Here is a 16,332-nt window from a genome sequence, read left to right as displayed (position 1 = left end):
GGTTTTCATCCTTGGCTTTGGAGAACTACCCCCATCGAACCTTTTACCAATAAGCTGATAATAAATAGTTACCTCACCTTTTTGTTGTTGGTCAAGGAGTCCTATCTATGTTTCTTGAATATAAAATGTAAAGGGAAGTATAAAATTATTCCTGGTTCTTGGAAGGTAAAAACAGATTCTTTTATGGTGGAAGTGAGCTCTTAGAAATCAGAGAAGAAATGAATAAATTACATTCTTCAATCTTTTTATTGTCTTGTTGACAACAGAAATATATAATTGTCAGTCAAGGCCTTTTGATTAAAAAGAAAGGAAAAAACTATGGAGTGGTGTGGTGGGGAAGCAATAGGAAGCATCATGGAACACTCAAGTGGCCTTTGAAATCCATTTCTATGCATTCTTTATTTAGGAAAAAAATCATATAAATGTTTATTATTACTATTATATTTGTTGAAAAGGATGATGAGTTGAGGCACCAAAATATCCATCCTATTATTTTATATAAGCAGCTGTCTTAGGATACCTCAAAAAATTTGAAGCATACTGTTCATTTGTATGGATGCCATTAATTTTCCTTTAGTTGTACTGCAAAAGCATGACATATCACACTGTCACCTAAGATTTCAGCAAATCTGCACTCCTACCATTGCAAAATTCCATTCACTGAGGGCCACACATTCCACCATAAAAAGAGTACTTAATTCTGTCAATAACTTGTGTGATAAGATCATTGTTGTACTGCTGTTCTTCTTCAGGACAGAAGGTGACCTGATCTGATGAGCAAACTCACTCACCATTCCATCATCTTCTCTTCCCCAAACTGCTACTCCAACAAAGTAGAAACATCAGTCTGCATGCAGATGCAGACACCCTGTGTCTGCCATGCCTGACCTGTTGCTACAACCAATCATGGCATCAAAAGAGGACACTGAACACATGTATGATTCCAAAGAAACCATCTGATGGCATTGTCTACTCTCCTTGCAACCTTTTGCCATCACAGGAAGCATGGAATCATCCAAACCACAATGGATTGTCCACCACTTTTCCACCTAAAAAGTAAGCCTCTGTAGGTCCCTTTTTCTTTTTTTTTTGTGCTTGTGACTGTCTCTTTTGGTCCTGCAGCTTTTACCTGTTCCCTTGATCAAGGTTGGTTTACTTGGTAAACCCATTCCTTCTTACTATCCAGCAGTATCAGGTGATCTGTGGAAACAAGTGGATTTCAATGACATCTTTGGGCTGTTCATGTTGCATCATAAATTTAGCTTTTCATTCAGTGCCTTCGTGCCAAGATAATTTCATTACATCTTTGGGCTGCTGATGATGCATCATAAATTTAGCTTTTCATTCAATGCCTTCTTGCCAAGATAATTTCATCTTACATTCCCATCTTGATTTATATTTATTCCACTCCTAACACTTCAAGTATGATCATTTAGAGAGCCAATTATAGATTACTAATTAATTTCTTTTAGCATCATAATTTATATATTTTCAAAAATTATATTAAGATATTTATATTTATAAAACTAGAATATTTAATCATGTTTCTCCGTTATCGATTTTATTGATAAAAATATTATAGAATTTATCACTAAGCACTTACCACCGAATACGTACAATATTTTTTGTCAGTAGACTCGACTCAAGTGAAGAGAAATAAGATTGAATGTTTTATTAATCACAGAAAATAATATGTAATTTTTTCCTTTTAGATGTGCTCGAACAATAATTAATTTGATTTACAATAAGATATTAGGATGTGCACATCAAATCAAAATAATTATTTTTATCAATAGTTCAGTTATTTTTATAAAAAAAAAAAGAAAAGCTATAGTAAATCAAACCAACACAATAATAAATGTTTTTCTCTGTTGATAATGTTAAATCTGTGAAATTGAATATCATTAATCTACTTAATTACATTAGAAAAGAAGAAAGATAGCTTCAAATTCTTTTCTTCTTGATCTGAACTTATATGTCCACTAACATGAAAAGAGAACTCACAGCTGGCTGCGTAATAGAGAGAGAAGAAAGTTGACTGTGATCTCCATCACATGATCTTTTTCATCCATAGATTGTGCTGTTGTTAGTGTAGCATCGTCAGCTAAAATAACTACTAATTGCTGATCCCAACACCGTCATCACTTGTTACCATCAGAAGCAATACTTCCCTTCTCTCTCTAAATGACTTCTTCTAATAGTTACTTTGTGCTTCCAACCGCTCTGTGCCTTTCGACTTGCTTCGACTGCCTTCTCCTTCCGTGCCGACGACTTCTCGGTTTCTTCTCGATCTCCGTGTTGGTCTGCCGCTTTTCTTTGTCCTCTCCCCCTTCACTCCTGTCGCCTTCCTTCTTCCTTTCTTAACCCTAAATCCGGACGCGCGTACGAGCAGGAAAGGCCGACAAAGATCCCTCCTTTTTGGGCTCCGGAAGCGAAAAACTCCAGGTACTACTCCACCCGCCAGTATTTTTTGTTTTCCCTGCTTCTTCTGTTCGGTTTGACTTTGACTCAATTGGTGCTGATATTTGGGCGTTGAGCTTGTGGTTGTTGAGTCGTTCTTTGCTTCTTAGTTGCGAAGTCGATACTTTTTGGATGATGGGGGGTATTTGGATACGGTGATTCCTCAGATTACGTTGGTCTCTTTTGGGATTTGGTTTGCTTTGTTTTCGTAAATTGTTATAAGAGTCGGACCGATTTTGAAATTTTGGAGTTTTAATTTGGCTCTTTTTGTTGAAATTTTGCATCAAGATTTTGTTTCTATCCATTTGTGTTTGGTCCACGTTAACGGAATCTGGATTACCAATGATTTTTGTTACTTTTCTCTTGGATAATTCCTACTCGTTTCCCTAAGCGAAGGTGAAACTTCTGATTTGGGATGTTCGGTGGTGCATTTAGTTTACGGATTAGAGTTATCGTTTCCGGATTGGTTTTAGTTTCTTTATGTTTCATTTTCAGTTTTTCTTTGAATCCAAACCAGAACAGTGATTGATGTGTCATTGTTTCTTGAACTCTTCTCGTCTCATTTCTTTTCTACTGAGCCTATTTGAGCTCAGCTCCCACGCTTTTCGAGCATTTCACACATTCACTACCTGAACGCCTATCGAGTCGCCAATTACATAATTGCGTCAGAAACACAATACTAACCTCTTTCCAGCTTGGAACAGGGGTGTTGGCTATCCATCTTTGCTCAGCCATTGCTTTTAGTACTTAAAAATTAATATTTTGCTGCCATAAAATTCTTTGGGGAACTTGAAACTAAAAGCAATGCTTTCAAAGAAATGAGTTTGTTTTTGGACAAGGGAAAAATGGTGAATATTGAGCTTTGGAATTTCGAAATTAGACATTCGTTTATTGAATTTCACTAACTTTCTTGAATCCGGTATAGTTGCAGAGAATCATTGACAATTTTGTTTCTATTCTTTTTCCAATATGTTGGGTTTTCTGGGGCAGACTTTTTTTTTTGGTTTTGTTTTGGATCTTTCAGAGTTCTAATTTAGTTTTAAACATTCACAGATAAAAATGCAGGCTGAAACGGAGAATTTTCCCGTCTTGGATGAAAAGATTGGTGTGCCAGTTATGGAGAACATGCTATCAAGTAGTAGTTTCAAAGGAAGTGATAATGTTGGTGATGACTCCGCATCATACGAAAAATTTATTCTAGATATGGATTCCTACTGGGACGAGCTCAATGACCGTTTGAGTTTATCAAGAATGGTGAATGATACAGTCATTAAAGGAATGGTAAGTGCTATCGTCGAGGAGGCTGCCGAGAAAATTGCTTCGAAGGAAGCAGAAATTGCGGTTTTGAATGAGAAGTTGATGTCTTGTAAGTCTCATGTTGCTGCAGGTCAAAATTTAGAGATAACATCAAGTCAATCTTTGATGATGGAGGCAGAAATTGATGAGAGAAGATTGGAGTCATGTAAGAGCTGTTTAAGTTCTTGTGGAGACTGCAAATGTGTCAATAATGTAAGCAGGCTAAGGATTATGGTGGAAAATCAGATTCAGTGGTTGAAGAATGATCTTCAACATCTAAAGAGCTTGGATAATGTGAGTAGAGAAGGCATTGATCCATGCAACATATTGCATGAAACAAAAGCTATTAAGAAATTGCTAGAAGTAGATCAAAAAGTTGATGTTCTGAAAGACATATTAGGTTTAGTATTCAAAGAAATTTGTGTGATGACCTGCTCAAAGAAGGTTGTGTCAAGTGAGCTTCAATGGGAGCATGAGCTTCAAAGAGAAATCAATACTATTGTGCTTCAGGATTATGTTCGAGGCCTTCAGGATGAATATGAAACAATGTTGTATCACCAAACTGTCTTTATTAAGAATTCAAACAAGAATTGGCAGAAAAAGGCTACTGAGCTTAAGGCGATGCGTGATGAACTCCATGCTATCATGGAGGAAGTGAATTATCATGAGAATTTTGAAGAATGGACTGTTACGAAAAGGAAAGACCATTTTCCTGCGAAAGTATTAGGAAATCATAACTTTCCATCTCAACCTGAGGAAAATGAAACAATGATGATGGAAAAATCTGGGGATTCTGGAGAGAACATGTTAGACTTTGCTCATCTGAATCACATGAATAAGGAGGAACTGCTATTTTACTTTAAAACTGAAATGACCAAGATGAGGAGAAGACATGACTCAGCATTGCTAGAGAAGACGGAGGAGTTGTTTAGGCTTAAGAGGGAGTTCCTCAAGGAAAGGGGGTCGTCAGTTTTAAGGAAAGATAAGGAGCTCGAACATTTAAGGGAAAAGGTACCAGGATTCATTTTGAAGTTGGATGAAATCCTCGTGGAGAAGGAAACATTACTTGAACTGTATAATCATGATGATGAGTTGCAGAGCTTTAAGGAGAAAAACTGTTCCCTGGTTTATGAAAATAAGCGAGTACGAAATTTGCTTATGGAGAAAACAAATGAGCTTAAGTGTCTCTCAGCACAGATCTCAGATGTAGCAAACCAGAAGGCGTTGCATTCATCTGCAGAGGCAAATTACTTGAATCAATTAAAAAAACTGACAAGTGTTATTGAAGATGTAAAGACAGAAACTAATTTTAGAGATCAACTATGTAATATTATTTTGAGAGGGCTGATTGATGAGCACAGATGCATAATGCAAGATATTGAGATCAAGATCAAATTGCTTATGAAGATTAATACCACTATATTTAGAGGGGTGATTTGTGATGCTATCACTTGTATGAATCCGATGATATCAAAATATTCTAAAGAAAAGTTGTCTCTTGAAGCATTGCTTTTGCAAAAGGAGAATGCACTAAGGTCGGAAATTGAAGAGAACTGCAAGTTGAAGCTGGATGTGGTCTCATTATCATCATCAATGAAAGAAGAGGAAAACTTAAATAAGTCTTTTGAAGCAACACTTTTAGAAAAGGAGAATGCTTTGAGGTTGGAAATTGAGAAAAACAGCAAGTTGAAGCAGGTCATAGCATCAATTTCATCATCACTGGAAGAAAAGGAAAAGTTGGCCTCAGAGTCTGGATCAACATTAATGCAACAAAAGCAGCAGCTCGACATTGTTCACCGGGAACTTAACATGCTCAGAGATCATAAAAGCATGCAAGAAGAACAATTGTCAAGTTGTAAATTGGAATTAATTTCTTTGACGAGTAAATTAAACAAGACCCTACAGAAAAATCATTATTATGAACTTGAGTTGGATAAGCTCAATGAGAAACTTAAACTTGTGTCAGATGCATTAAAAGAAGAAGAAACACAGAAGACCATGCTTCTTGGTGTTCTTGAGGGAAAGGAAGGAGAACAAGTAAAACAGTTGAGATCTATCAGCGAGTCCATGATGGAATTATCTAAAGGTTTTGCAGATTTAGAAAGACATTTGATAGAGAGTTCTAAAAGAAATGAATCTAGGTGTGCATTTCTCTCTATCTAAAAATGCTTTTTCAATTTTAAACACAAGACTTTTGTTTTACCTTTATTTTGACTAGATACTGTTCATCATTTGTTTTAGCACAATTTGAAATCTTAGATAGTGGTGCTATATCATCCACAAGATTAATTTATAAGCAGAAAGATAAGGGCAAGGGCAAGGGCAAGTTCCTTGTGGTTGTTCCTACCAACATATATTTCATGAACCATAATATGAAGTTGATAATTGATTCTAGTTTGCCAAATCTGAGACTTCAAAGTTCAAATGGCTCAGAATGGCAGTACAATGATGGCAATGGCATTGCACAATAACCATCGTGGTTGCACCCTCAACACTAGTCCTACATCAATAGCCACAGTTGCCATTCTCATCATACTATACCAACATAGTGGCTGACTTCAAAATTGAACTTGGTGAACAAGATCCCACAATTATTTCTAGTTTGATCCTATAGCTGCATACATATATGCAATATCAATTGCCACAAGAACAATATCATGCATGAACTTTTCGTATTGTAATATTGATCTTGACCAACTCACATTGTGGATCTAAACCCACCTTTTGATCCAACACGAAATTCTTTTCAGTTGTAGTAATCACTAATAAGTTATGACTTACATAGTTCTTAAATTCATATATTTAAGAGTTTTCAAGTATATATTTATACTGTCTGGGTAAGACATACATCATATGCTAACTTCATATATTTATATGGCTTTTCATGTATGTGTTTTTGCATGATTTTTAATTGGTCATCAAAACATGAAAAACTATTAATAGGGGTTATTGTAGCCCAGAACTTGTATCATCCAGTGTTGACTGGTACCATACAGTAACAACACATGTAAGAAACTGATTTCATACCAAGACCAAAATATACTCCTTGGTCCATGTCCCACTCATCATCTGCATGCTAGGAACATAAGACTCCTGATTGTAAGTAGACACACTACCGTGCACCCCACCATTATACTTGTGGACTTCAAGAAAACTGAAATCAAATGGAGGTCTCGTCCTCATCCAATTAGCATTCGTCAATATATCCAATGGGTTAATTGAGTGTGACAAGTCACCTTTCGACTTGTAGTTCTGTAGGGATGATTGAGATCGACTTTCTATGCCACAATTAACTTGACCACATCCTAACATCTGGCTATGGTCCTCTTCTGACGATTGAAGTCACCACTCAGTTGCAACATTGCAATGAAATAATCAAGATAGATGATATGATTATGGTGTGTAGTAAATTTACATGAGCCATGTAATTAGGATCCGATGTCTCATTAATGTGATATTGAGATCAAGATGACTAGAATGTTCTAAAATGTAAATTGCATCTCATGCACACTGATGTGAATTCTAGCCCTGAAATTATTTAAGATGTTGATAAAGTGATGCTAACTAATGGTAAGTTAGCCTTAGCTATATGAGATCTTTACCAGCCAAATGGTAAGTCATGATATGAGATCTTTATCAGCCAAGCTAACTAGCACATTCAAAATGATACAATCTTTATATCTGCTGAAACACGTTTCTGTTCCTGCAGATTTGAGAGAATTGTTTCCAAATCTCTCCTCATTTCATGATCAATTTTCTATAATGCATAGAATGCTGCCCCAAAACAATTTGGACCAATGTGCTACATAAGCATCTTGGAGTGAGAAATTTTAAACCTTGGAAATGATGTCCTAGTTTGAAGTCGACTTCCAGCTATTCTCGTCATGTCTTTCTGCGTAGTTATTCTGGATTATAAATAGAAATCCTCTTGTCATTTACAGGTTGAAGGTACTGAGTCATCAATTGAATCCACTGGTGCAGCTGGCTAGCCAACAGAAGAAGAATTGTTTCTTGTACAAAAAAAAAATTGAAACTAGTTGGTCTAACCTCCAGAAGGCTGAAGCCGAGGTATGTATTTAAGAATTTTCTTCTGTTTATGTGTTATCAATTATTATTATTATTTGTTTAAGTCACCATAACAAACATCGTATCCCATGTTTTTGTGGTTGTTGCTGAATGGGGTTTGCCCCATTGGAGCCTGTAGCATTACATATTATATTATATATATAATATATCTTTGTATGTAACCACCTTCTTCTTATTTTATTTATTCTGTCCCAGGTCGATCTTCTGGGAGATGATGTTGAGGCACTTCTAGGGCTTCTTGGAAAGATATACTTAGCACTTGATCATTACTCTCCAGTATTGCAGCACTATCCAGGAGTAAGATAATTTTCTTGCTACTTAGTACTTACTATTATTGTGCAGACTTTGGTCATCAACTGCTGCTTGAAAAGATCAATATAGTGGATACTTGTGAAAATGAACTTCTCTCTTCTTAGTAGTTACTGACTTTGAGTTTATCTACAACAACTTTGACTTTTGTGGGCATTCTTGTCTACTTACTAAATGATGCTTTCTTGTCAAACTTTATCACAAATGAATTTCTCACTGTGTTTGGCTTATAGCACAAAATGATAAGCATGTTCCATCACAACTTTCATCTATAGTCTACAATTTAGAAAGCTTAATAGAATGCTTAATTCTTTATGTAATGAGAGTTCAAAGTACAGACCGAAAAAAGGAGATAATGGCAGTGATGGGTGTTCTTTGTATTGCACATTGAAGAAACAGTTGATTTTTTATAATGAAAAGCTACTGTTTTGATGCATTGCAAGTAGATAAAAACCTCTGATGAAGTTTCAGTATCATAAAATCATAATCTGGTTGATATTAAGTAATATTGAGCCCATTTTCTGTTGGGCTTTAGTGTGTGTGTGCGTGTGTATATATATATATATATATATATATGTGTGTGTGTGTGTGTGTGTGTGTGTGTGTGTGTGTGTGTGTATGTGTATACGTACGTATGTGTATACATACATACATATATATGTATGTATGTTTGTTTGTATGTATGTATGTACACACAGTTGTACAGTTACTAAGTTTTATTTATTTATTATTTTATCTCAGTGATGGGTGGCAATTGTTGATTTCTCATTCTTGTGAAAATTTAATCCTAGTTAATAGGTATTGATCATTTGACACTTGATTGGCACATAATTTTCAGATTATCGCTTATCATGGGCTCCAGATATTCTCTATGTTGATTAAAAATGCATTGTTAAATTAACATTTAATGATAGATGACAAGCTCATAGGACAATCTAGTATATACTTTTCACTTTTCAGACTTAGCTTGTGTTCTGTTATTATAAAGTTGAATGTTCTATGATTGTTTTTGGGTTATTGCCTGGTTTAGTGGATGTAGTAGTTGCCAATTTAACCAGAATAGCAAGGTCATGGAATGGACGCCAGTGTTTTTTCTACCCATGTTCATTTGATTTCCAGCATTAAAGGTTTGGTGGACTTGCAAATTTTTCAGCAGAGAGGTGTAGTGACACAAAACGACTTATCACTAATGAAGTATGTGATTCGTTCCTAGCTGGAAATAGAATTCTTGGGCCTTGGAGCATGCTTGTTTAATAATCAAATCACCAGGAAGATCACCTTGATGAGTACAGGAACTTATGTGAGCTATGGAAATGTTTGTGACTTCTTATCCATATCCTTGCTATAAATTTGTTTTTGTCCGGTCAAACATATTTTCTAAGAAAAGTTTGATCATTGTGACTTATTTCAAAATTTCTAAAACCGATCTTTTATATATATGGTATCCTAGAGGGATTAAAAGTGACAGATGCCTGCTAATTTCTTAGTAGTATAGTACTTATTTCATTTCAACCATAATCCATGTGACCAATTATATTAGAAGTGTGTTCACCATGTCTCGAGTCTGATGCATCAGTCTTTTGCATTTATTGGTAATTCAATATAGCAAGGGAGCTCTGTTTGCTTGAAATGTATATTTTTTATGCAGATTGTACTGACTTAAAAATTATTCACATTATTGTTCATCTCATGCTGACAGGTAATGGAGATTCTAAAACTGGTTCAGAGAGAATTAAATGGAGAAATCAAGTAGGATTTTCTGAATTTATATTTGAAGTATACTACCATATCTATCTTTTTATATCAAATCTGGTGTTTTAGAGCATGGAGGGACTTGGGAGAGTGGATCAGATATAAAGTTTTATGGTATATACATAATTCAACCTTCTTCTTTGATTTTGTTTATGCATAAAATCTCTAGTCTTATGAGAACTTTTCTCCTTTCCATTATATCTAGGTTTCAACAGGACACTTGATGTTAGAAGTGTATCATGGTTTAGCTTGATGCAGTCATGGCCATGACAGAGGATACAAACCATCCCTGATCAAGCCAAGGGGCTCCTTTCTCGTGCATCTAGGTTTCAACAAGACATTTTTGCTGTTGCAGCTGTAGCATGGTTTGTTTAGCTTGATGCAGTCATCAGCATGACAGAGAGCGAAAAGTGCATCCTGGTTGCTTGTCGTAACCGATATCGAGTTGCAAAATCTTGAGGTGTTTTGGTCATACTATTTGTTCAATGCTGTCAAAGAAAAAGAATGCAACTGATCAAATTGGTTTGGGTGCCCCAATGCAAGCTCGGCCAGGTCACATATACATGTTAGCATGCATTTTAGTTTTCCTTTCCTTTTCTTGCTTTGATCATTACATGTTCGACTCAACACCTTGTGTATATATCTCCCCTTCATTTATATATGATGACTCTTTCTAATGTTGATCATGTGGAAATGAAGCTATACTTGATGTCGGGAGAGCTACCATCTCTATAATCGGTGATGGACAAGAACACATCACATAAACCTCATTTGTTCTCTGTTTAAGCCTGGAGCTTTAAATCATTGCTAAGCTTAATATGTTTGGAGGTGTTTGCTGTAATCATTCTTCATGTTTAACCTTATGCTCAAGCGGTCCGCTTGCAGGCGGGGAAAATACGAGCCAAGTAGAGTGCTTTAAGATTCGGGGAAGGACACCTCTTATAAGATTGCCTAAGAGGAGGAGGAGAGCGAGACGGACACAGTGCTTTAAGATTCGGGGATGATACGTGTCCGTCAAGCACTGTGTCCGTCTCGCTCTCCACCCCTTAAGACACGCAAGGAATGTAATAAAGCAAAAAGATCACACAAAGACGGCCCTGTCAAGTATATTTCAATTACAAATTACAATAATTATAACAGCAATACTATCAATAAATCTCACCAGTTAAATGAGCGGTCCGATCTCATTCAGGATGCAGTCAGATGAGCCGTCCGATCTCGATCAGGCTGTTGGAGATCGATTGTCTCTGCCAAAACAGGAAGCATCGACGACAAGGTCGCCGTGATGGCGTCAGCTGGCGGCCTTCTCCCAGGAACCGCTGGGGAAGGAGAACGTGTCTTCTGGCTTGGTCGTCACAGTGGATGCAGGATATCATATCCACCGTCCGATTCCTGATAATAACTCGAGAGCCCGCTGGTAAACGCAATCCTCCGCCCAAACCCTTTTTGGCCGTTCTCCGGAGAGACTCTCGATTCGTGTCTGTCGACCCTCGGTGGCCTCGCGATTCTTCGACCCCGTAGCTTCGACTCTCCTCGCGTAGATTCTTGCCCTTCCTCATGTGTGATTGAGGCGATCAGGTGTTAATCTTGAGCAATGAGTTGTCTCCTTTCCCCCTGTCTTTCTCTTTATTTGTGTTTCTTATTGTTTTGTTTTATGAGGGAAGCGGAATGTTGGGCGAATTGTTGGCTTTTTGAGGCAATAGGGGGACTGAGATTGAGATCTTGGTCCCCTGCGCATGTGTAGAAGTTTGGGGATTCTGTTGATTCAAGGGCCAAGATGAGCCTGGATCACTTCCGTAGTTCGTTGCTCGGATCGCCGCTCCGGACGTCTTTGGTCAATAGAAATGGCAGCTCAGTCGATCGCTTGATCAATGCAGAACCGAACTTTAGGGCCTTGTTTAGTAAGGTCAGTGCAGGGAATCGGCGAAAAGGGCGTAGGCGGGTTGATTGTTTGCGATTCGGAGGTGAAGACCCCAGTTTTTATTTGAGGAAATTTGGGTTTCTTAGTGATGGGTTCAAAGTGAGTTGCGCGCGCGAGTCATTTCCCAGGACCACTGCTTGGATTACATCTCTTAATTCTCTTTGGAAAGAGGGGCTGTTCTTGATCAGATGCTCTGTGTTTGTCTCGGTGATTTCGGTGGCAGGAATGTTGGTATGGTATGCACAGCGTAAGGCCACAAGCTTTGTGGAGGCCCAGCTTCTTCCATCTGCTTGCTCGATACTTAGTGAGCATCTGCAAAGAGAACTTGATTTTGGTAAGGTTCGAAGTGTTTCGCCTCTGGGCATCACTTTGTATTCGTGTTCAATTGGACCTCACCGTGAGGAGTTTTCTTGTGGTGAGGTACCAACGCTGAAACTCCGACTTCGCCCTTTTACAAGTCTTAGGAGAGGGAAGATTGTTATAGATGCTGTTTTATCCCGACCTTGCCTTTTAGTTGCACAGAAGGAGGATTTTTCCTGGCTGGGGATTCCATCGCCATCTGAGAATGGTCTGAATAAGCATCACTCATCTGAAGAAGGCATAGACTATCGAACAAAAACTAGAAGGCTTGCTAGAGAAGAATCTGCAGCATCCTGGGCCAGGCAAAGGGTTAAAGCTGCTAGGGAAGCTGCGGAGATGGGTTATGTTGTTCCTGAGGAACACTCGTCATTGTTTAGGGATGAAACCTTGAATGATAATCTCCATCTTTCTGTTCAGCCTGGTAGACCTAGCTCGTTCTTTTGTATCGATGACCATATGCATTTGAAGGATCATCATTGCATGGATAATAGTGGTATGCATGGTCTGGAACACACAGAAGTACAGAAACTCTTTGGTGCAAGAACTGGTGGCCTGGGAACAAACTTCTGGTCCAGAATAAAGTCGCCCTTTTCTAGGCACAGGTTCAAAAGGAATGCTAAAAGGAAAGTTGTTTCAGAACGTAATTTTACTTCCAAACAAAGAAACCTCAAGCGCAGTGCAGTTGCTGCCACTGCATATTTCAGAGGTCTGGATAGTGGAAAGTTCAGCGAGCCATATTCCGAGCAGGGTTCAAATTCATCTGATGGAGGTCATGAAGATACTGGATCTGAGATATTAACCACGAAGGACAAAGCAGGCAGTGATGCTGAAATTACACGAAGCAATGGGATTGATAAAACAAGGTCGGATAGTCTTATTGAGTTGGTTGACTTAGATAATCAAGAATTTAAATCTCAGACATCCATTGAAGCTGCTGATAATATCTCAATTACTCAGGGAAGTACTGACATGGAAACAGACAATGGCAAACTCACAGATGGAGATATGGAAAAACAGCATCTGGCAGACAATCATCATAGCTGCTTGCAAATCGATGGTCATGCTATTGCTCTGGACAATGGAGATTTGGAAAAACATCATTTTGAGAGTCACCATGATGATGGAGTTGGTTTTGACAAATCGAAGGATACTGTGGGCCAAAGTTATGAGAAGTCTGAAGACAGTGGAGATCTTAATTGCCAAGGCTTCATTCAAAAAATGTTTGGAATGTGTACACAGATGCACCAATCAAAGGCGTTTTATCCCTTCCACTTGTATGAAATTATAGACAAGATTGTTGTTAATGAAGTTTTTTCTGAGTATCTTGCTGGTCATATTCGAAAACTGAAATCATACTTCAGTATAAGTGCGGAAGATCTTTCTGCTGAATTTGTGGAAGGTGTAACTGAGACTAGTTCCAAAGGCATCAGGAAAGTTCTTCCAATTACACTGGACTCTGTTCATTTTTCTGGAGGAACACTAATGCTGTTGGGATATGGTGACAAGGAGCCAAGGTCTGAGATCTAATTATTGGAATTAATACCTATTACATAGAGTTATTGCATTATCTTTTTTTCTCTGCCTCATTTTGTCAACAGATAATACATCACTGGTTTCATGCCCACCACTTAATTGTTGTTAATCAAGATGTTTACTATGTCACTTCTAATGTATATTATTCATGGTACTAAGTATGCATGTCTTCACCTGTGTGTCACATTAATTCATTCTCACCATTTTATTCCATTGGAATGTAGAGAACACTTCATGTGTTCTTCAATACACAGACATATTTCTGTTCCCTCTGGTGCAACTTGGACTTCTTACCCACTATGAATTAGTACAATTAGGTTTCTCCATCTTAGTACATTGAGTATATGACAGGTTAGTTTAATCTTTTTGTTATGTGTGATCATTGCTTAAATACAAAGGCAAAGCAATACGTTCGAAGGGCATTTACCTTTGTCTTGTATCATACTGCTCTGACTGCCAATTAATATCAGACCAAGATTTGAAAAATTATGCTTTTAAGTTCATATGTAAGATTTTTGTTGCCCGGAGCTAATGTTATGATTATCCTGCAAAATGTTTTATGTCTGTAAAATCTTTGATAATTATAAAGAGTAATTGAACTGCATTTATGTCTATACATACGTTTTGATGGAAAGATGAGTTTTTTCTTGTATGTAGGGAAATGGTTGAAGTGAATGGACACGTCAGACTTGAGAATCATTATAGTCGAGTACATGTGCAGCTGACTGGAAATTGTATGGAATGGAGACAAGATCATACTTCTCAAGGTGGGGGGCGGCTATCTGCAGACGTTTCTGTAAATATTCCTGAGCAAAAATGGCATGCAAATTTGAAGATTATAAACCTCTTTGCTCCGGTAATGTAGTTTCTCTATTGCTGTATTGACTACAAGAAATGGGTTTCATTGAACTTGTTCTATTTGAATATGGCCTATTTTTATCCATATTTTGAACTGATGCAGCTGTTTGAGGGAATTCTGGAAATTCCAGTCACATGGTTGAAAGGCAGAGCTACTGGTGAGGTGCTTGTCTAAATCCCCTTTAGTTATCTTTCTAGAATTGTATTTGTCTCCAGATTTTTTTAAAGTAGCGCATTTCTTTCCTATGTCTTTTCTCTTTACTTTAATGGATAATTTTCAAAAGAGATCAAATAGTATCTCTATTTCTTGAAAGTTCAATTAAGAGTTCTTATTTTTCTGTCATGCCCTAATGAATTGTCATTGATTCATTTGGAACAATATTAGTGGGTTGTGTAACTACCTCATGGATGTGAGAATGCTCAGATAATGCCGTAGAAAATGTCGTAAATAATTTCTTGCAGCTGTGATACCAAACTTCTTTATTTTTGGTTAAACATCAACTTCAACTGCAGTAAGAAAATTTGATGCTATCTGTACATGCAGTGTTGAAAACATTAGAATAATTGTGACACAGCATATCTATGTTTCATATTCATGTGTAATTGACAAAAATAAAAGTGAGAATGTGAAACCATCTGAAGTCACAGAAGACGTCATTTTTTCTAGTTTGATGCCATTGAGGAATTGTAAGTTGTTTCAATCTCTTCATGTATCTACTGTAAGTCGTATAGTTTAAGATACTTATGTCCACTTGTCCAAAATTTGGTGTAAGATGAAGATACTTGAGATCCAATTGAATGGTTGTCAATGGATATTCCAAATCATTGGAAGTGATTTACCTTTTGAAAATATGCATAGGTTAAATTCACATACTTTAAGAGGTATAGAAGTGATAGCGAATGGACATTCCACATCATTAGAAGTAACCTACCATCTAAACTATGTCTAAGTTAAATTCACAAGTTTTCAGAAAGTGATATATTTTAAGAGGTATAAAAGTGATTTATCTTTTGATGCTTGATGCATTTACTTTAAGAGGCTTAGCTGATTAAATTGACCTCTTTTCCCATAAAGTACATATACTTATCTCTACTTGGCCACATCTTGTTGTAGGATAACATACTTGCCATCATCCAGTGACGGACGGATTTAAATGGATATTCCAAATCATTCACATTTAGAAGTGATCTACCTTCTGAACTTTTTCATAGGTTAAATTCAGAAGTTCTGGAAAGATCCTTGCATATACATTAGACCCTGGACTGCCCTTAAATGGGGCAGTCCGAGTCTTGGTCTTTCCTCGAATAGATAAATACCAACCCCTACATACTAATCTAGGCGAAACTACAGTCCTTGGTTTGGAGTAATTTAAGAATGGTCCAGTATGTACTGTCCAGGCAAAATTTCATTCTTGTTTTGAAGTAATTTATGAATGGTTTTGACTTTTAATTGCACCACTGTCTTCCATGCTTGTTGGAGCAACCAATATTTTGTATATATCAGTGGTACGTTGCACACAATTGTTGACCACCCTGTGCTGATGTCATTTTTACACTTTACAACATGATAAAAACTCATGAAGCTGTCTTAAATTGAAAAATGTGCTTAACATCGTGTTAATTTTTATAGAAACTGATTTCTAAAATTCTTACCTCTTTAAGAACATGCAGATTCTCAATTTGTGTCTTAAACTTAGTTTTTGGTGGGGATTGGTTAATAGTTGTCAGATGGCAGATGATGAGCAACTTTAGGCCAC

The 16,332-nt window shown here is 37.1% G+C and overlaps 2 protein-coding genes across 4 annotated transcripts in view; both read left to right on the top strand.

Moving 5' to 3' along the window:
- Positions 1-2,108: 2,108 nt before the first annotated feature.
- Positions 2,109-10,580, top strand: LOC135592836 (WPP domain-associated protein-like). 2 transcript variants are annotated; one of them, XM_065082523.1, is made up of 7 exons: positions 2,109-2,445; positions 3,514-5,897; positions 7,698-7,824; positions 8,038-8,139; positions 9,851-9,900; positions 9,973-10,017; positions 10,109-10,580. In XM_065082523.1, the coding sequence occupies exons 2-7, from the start codon at positions 3,520-3,522 to the stop codon at positions 10,125-10,127; spliced, it is 2,721 nt and encodes a 906-aa protein (XP_064938595.1). In that variant the 5' UTR covers positions 2,109-2,445; positions 3,514-3,519; the 3' UTR covers positions 10,128-10,580. The 2 variants fall into 2 exon arrangements, with proteins under 2 accessions (XP_064938595.1, XP_064938596.1); XM_065082524.1 differs by lacking the exon at positions 2,109-2,445 and having other exon boundaries at positions 3,611-3,741; positions 3,848-5,897.
- Positions 10,581-11,333: 753 nt separating this feature from the next.
- Positions 11,334-16,332, top strand: part of LOC135592835 (protein SUBSTANDARD STARCH GRAIN 4, chloroplastic-like) — a 28,877-nt gene continuing 23,878 nt past the window's right edge. The window contains exons 1-4 of one of the 2 annotated variants that reach the window (XM_065082521.1): positions 11,334-11,481; positions 11,568-13,698; positions 14,375-14,573; positions 14,679-14,738. In XM_065082521.1, coding sequence (XP_064938593.1) covers positions 11,681-13,698; positions 14,375-14,573; positions 14,679-14,738 — 2,277 coding nt within the window. In that variant the 5' untranslated portion in view covers positions 11,334-11,481; positions 11,568-11,680. The remainder of the gene's footprint in view (positions 11,482-11,567; positions 13,699-14,374; positions 14,574-14,678; positions 14,739-16,332) is intronic. The other variant, XM_065082522.1, reaches the window with a different exon arrangement.

Source organism: Musa acuminata, chromosome BXJ1-9, assembly GCF_036884655.1.
Source record: "Musa acuminata AAA Group cultivar baxijiao chromosome BXJ1-9, Cavendish_Baxijiao_AAA, whole genome shotgun sequence".
NCBI lineage: Eukaryota > Viridiplantae > Streptophyta > Magnoliopsida > Zingiberales > Musaceae > Musa > Musa acuminata.
The sequence above is the reverse complement of the archived record's forward strand: the minus strand, read 5'-3'. Positions and strand labels throughout refer to the sequence as shown.

Bases quoted from the DNA above. Each gene is read 5' to 3' on its own strand.
- LOC135592836 (XM_065082523.1), top strand. From the start codon at position 3,520: ATGCAGGCTGAAACGGAGAATTTTCCCGTCTTGGATGAAAAGATTGGT. The intron at 7,825-8,037 runs GTATGTATTTAA...ATTCTGTCCCAG, and splicing joins TCCAGAAGGCTGAAGCCGAG to GTCGATCTTCTGGGAGATGA. The intron at 9,901-9,972 runs GTAGGATTTTCT...CTGGTGTTTTAG, and splicing joins GAATTAAATGGAGAAATCAA to AGCATGGAGGGACTTGGGAG.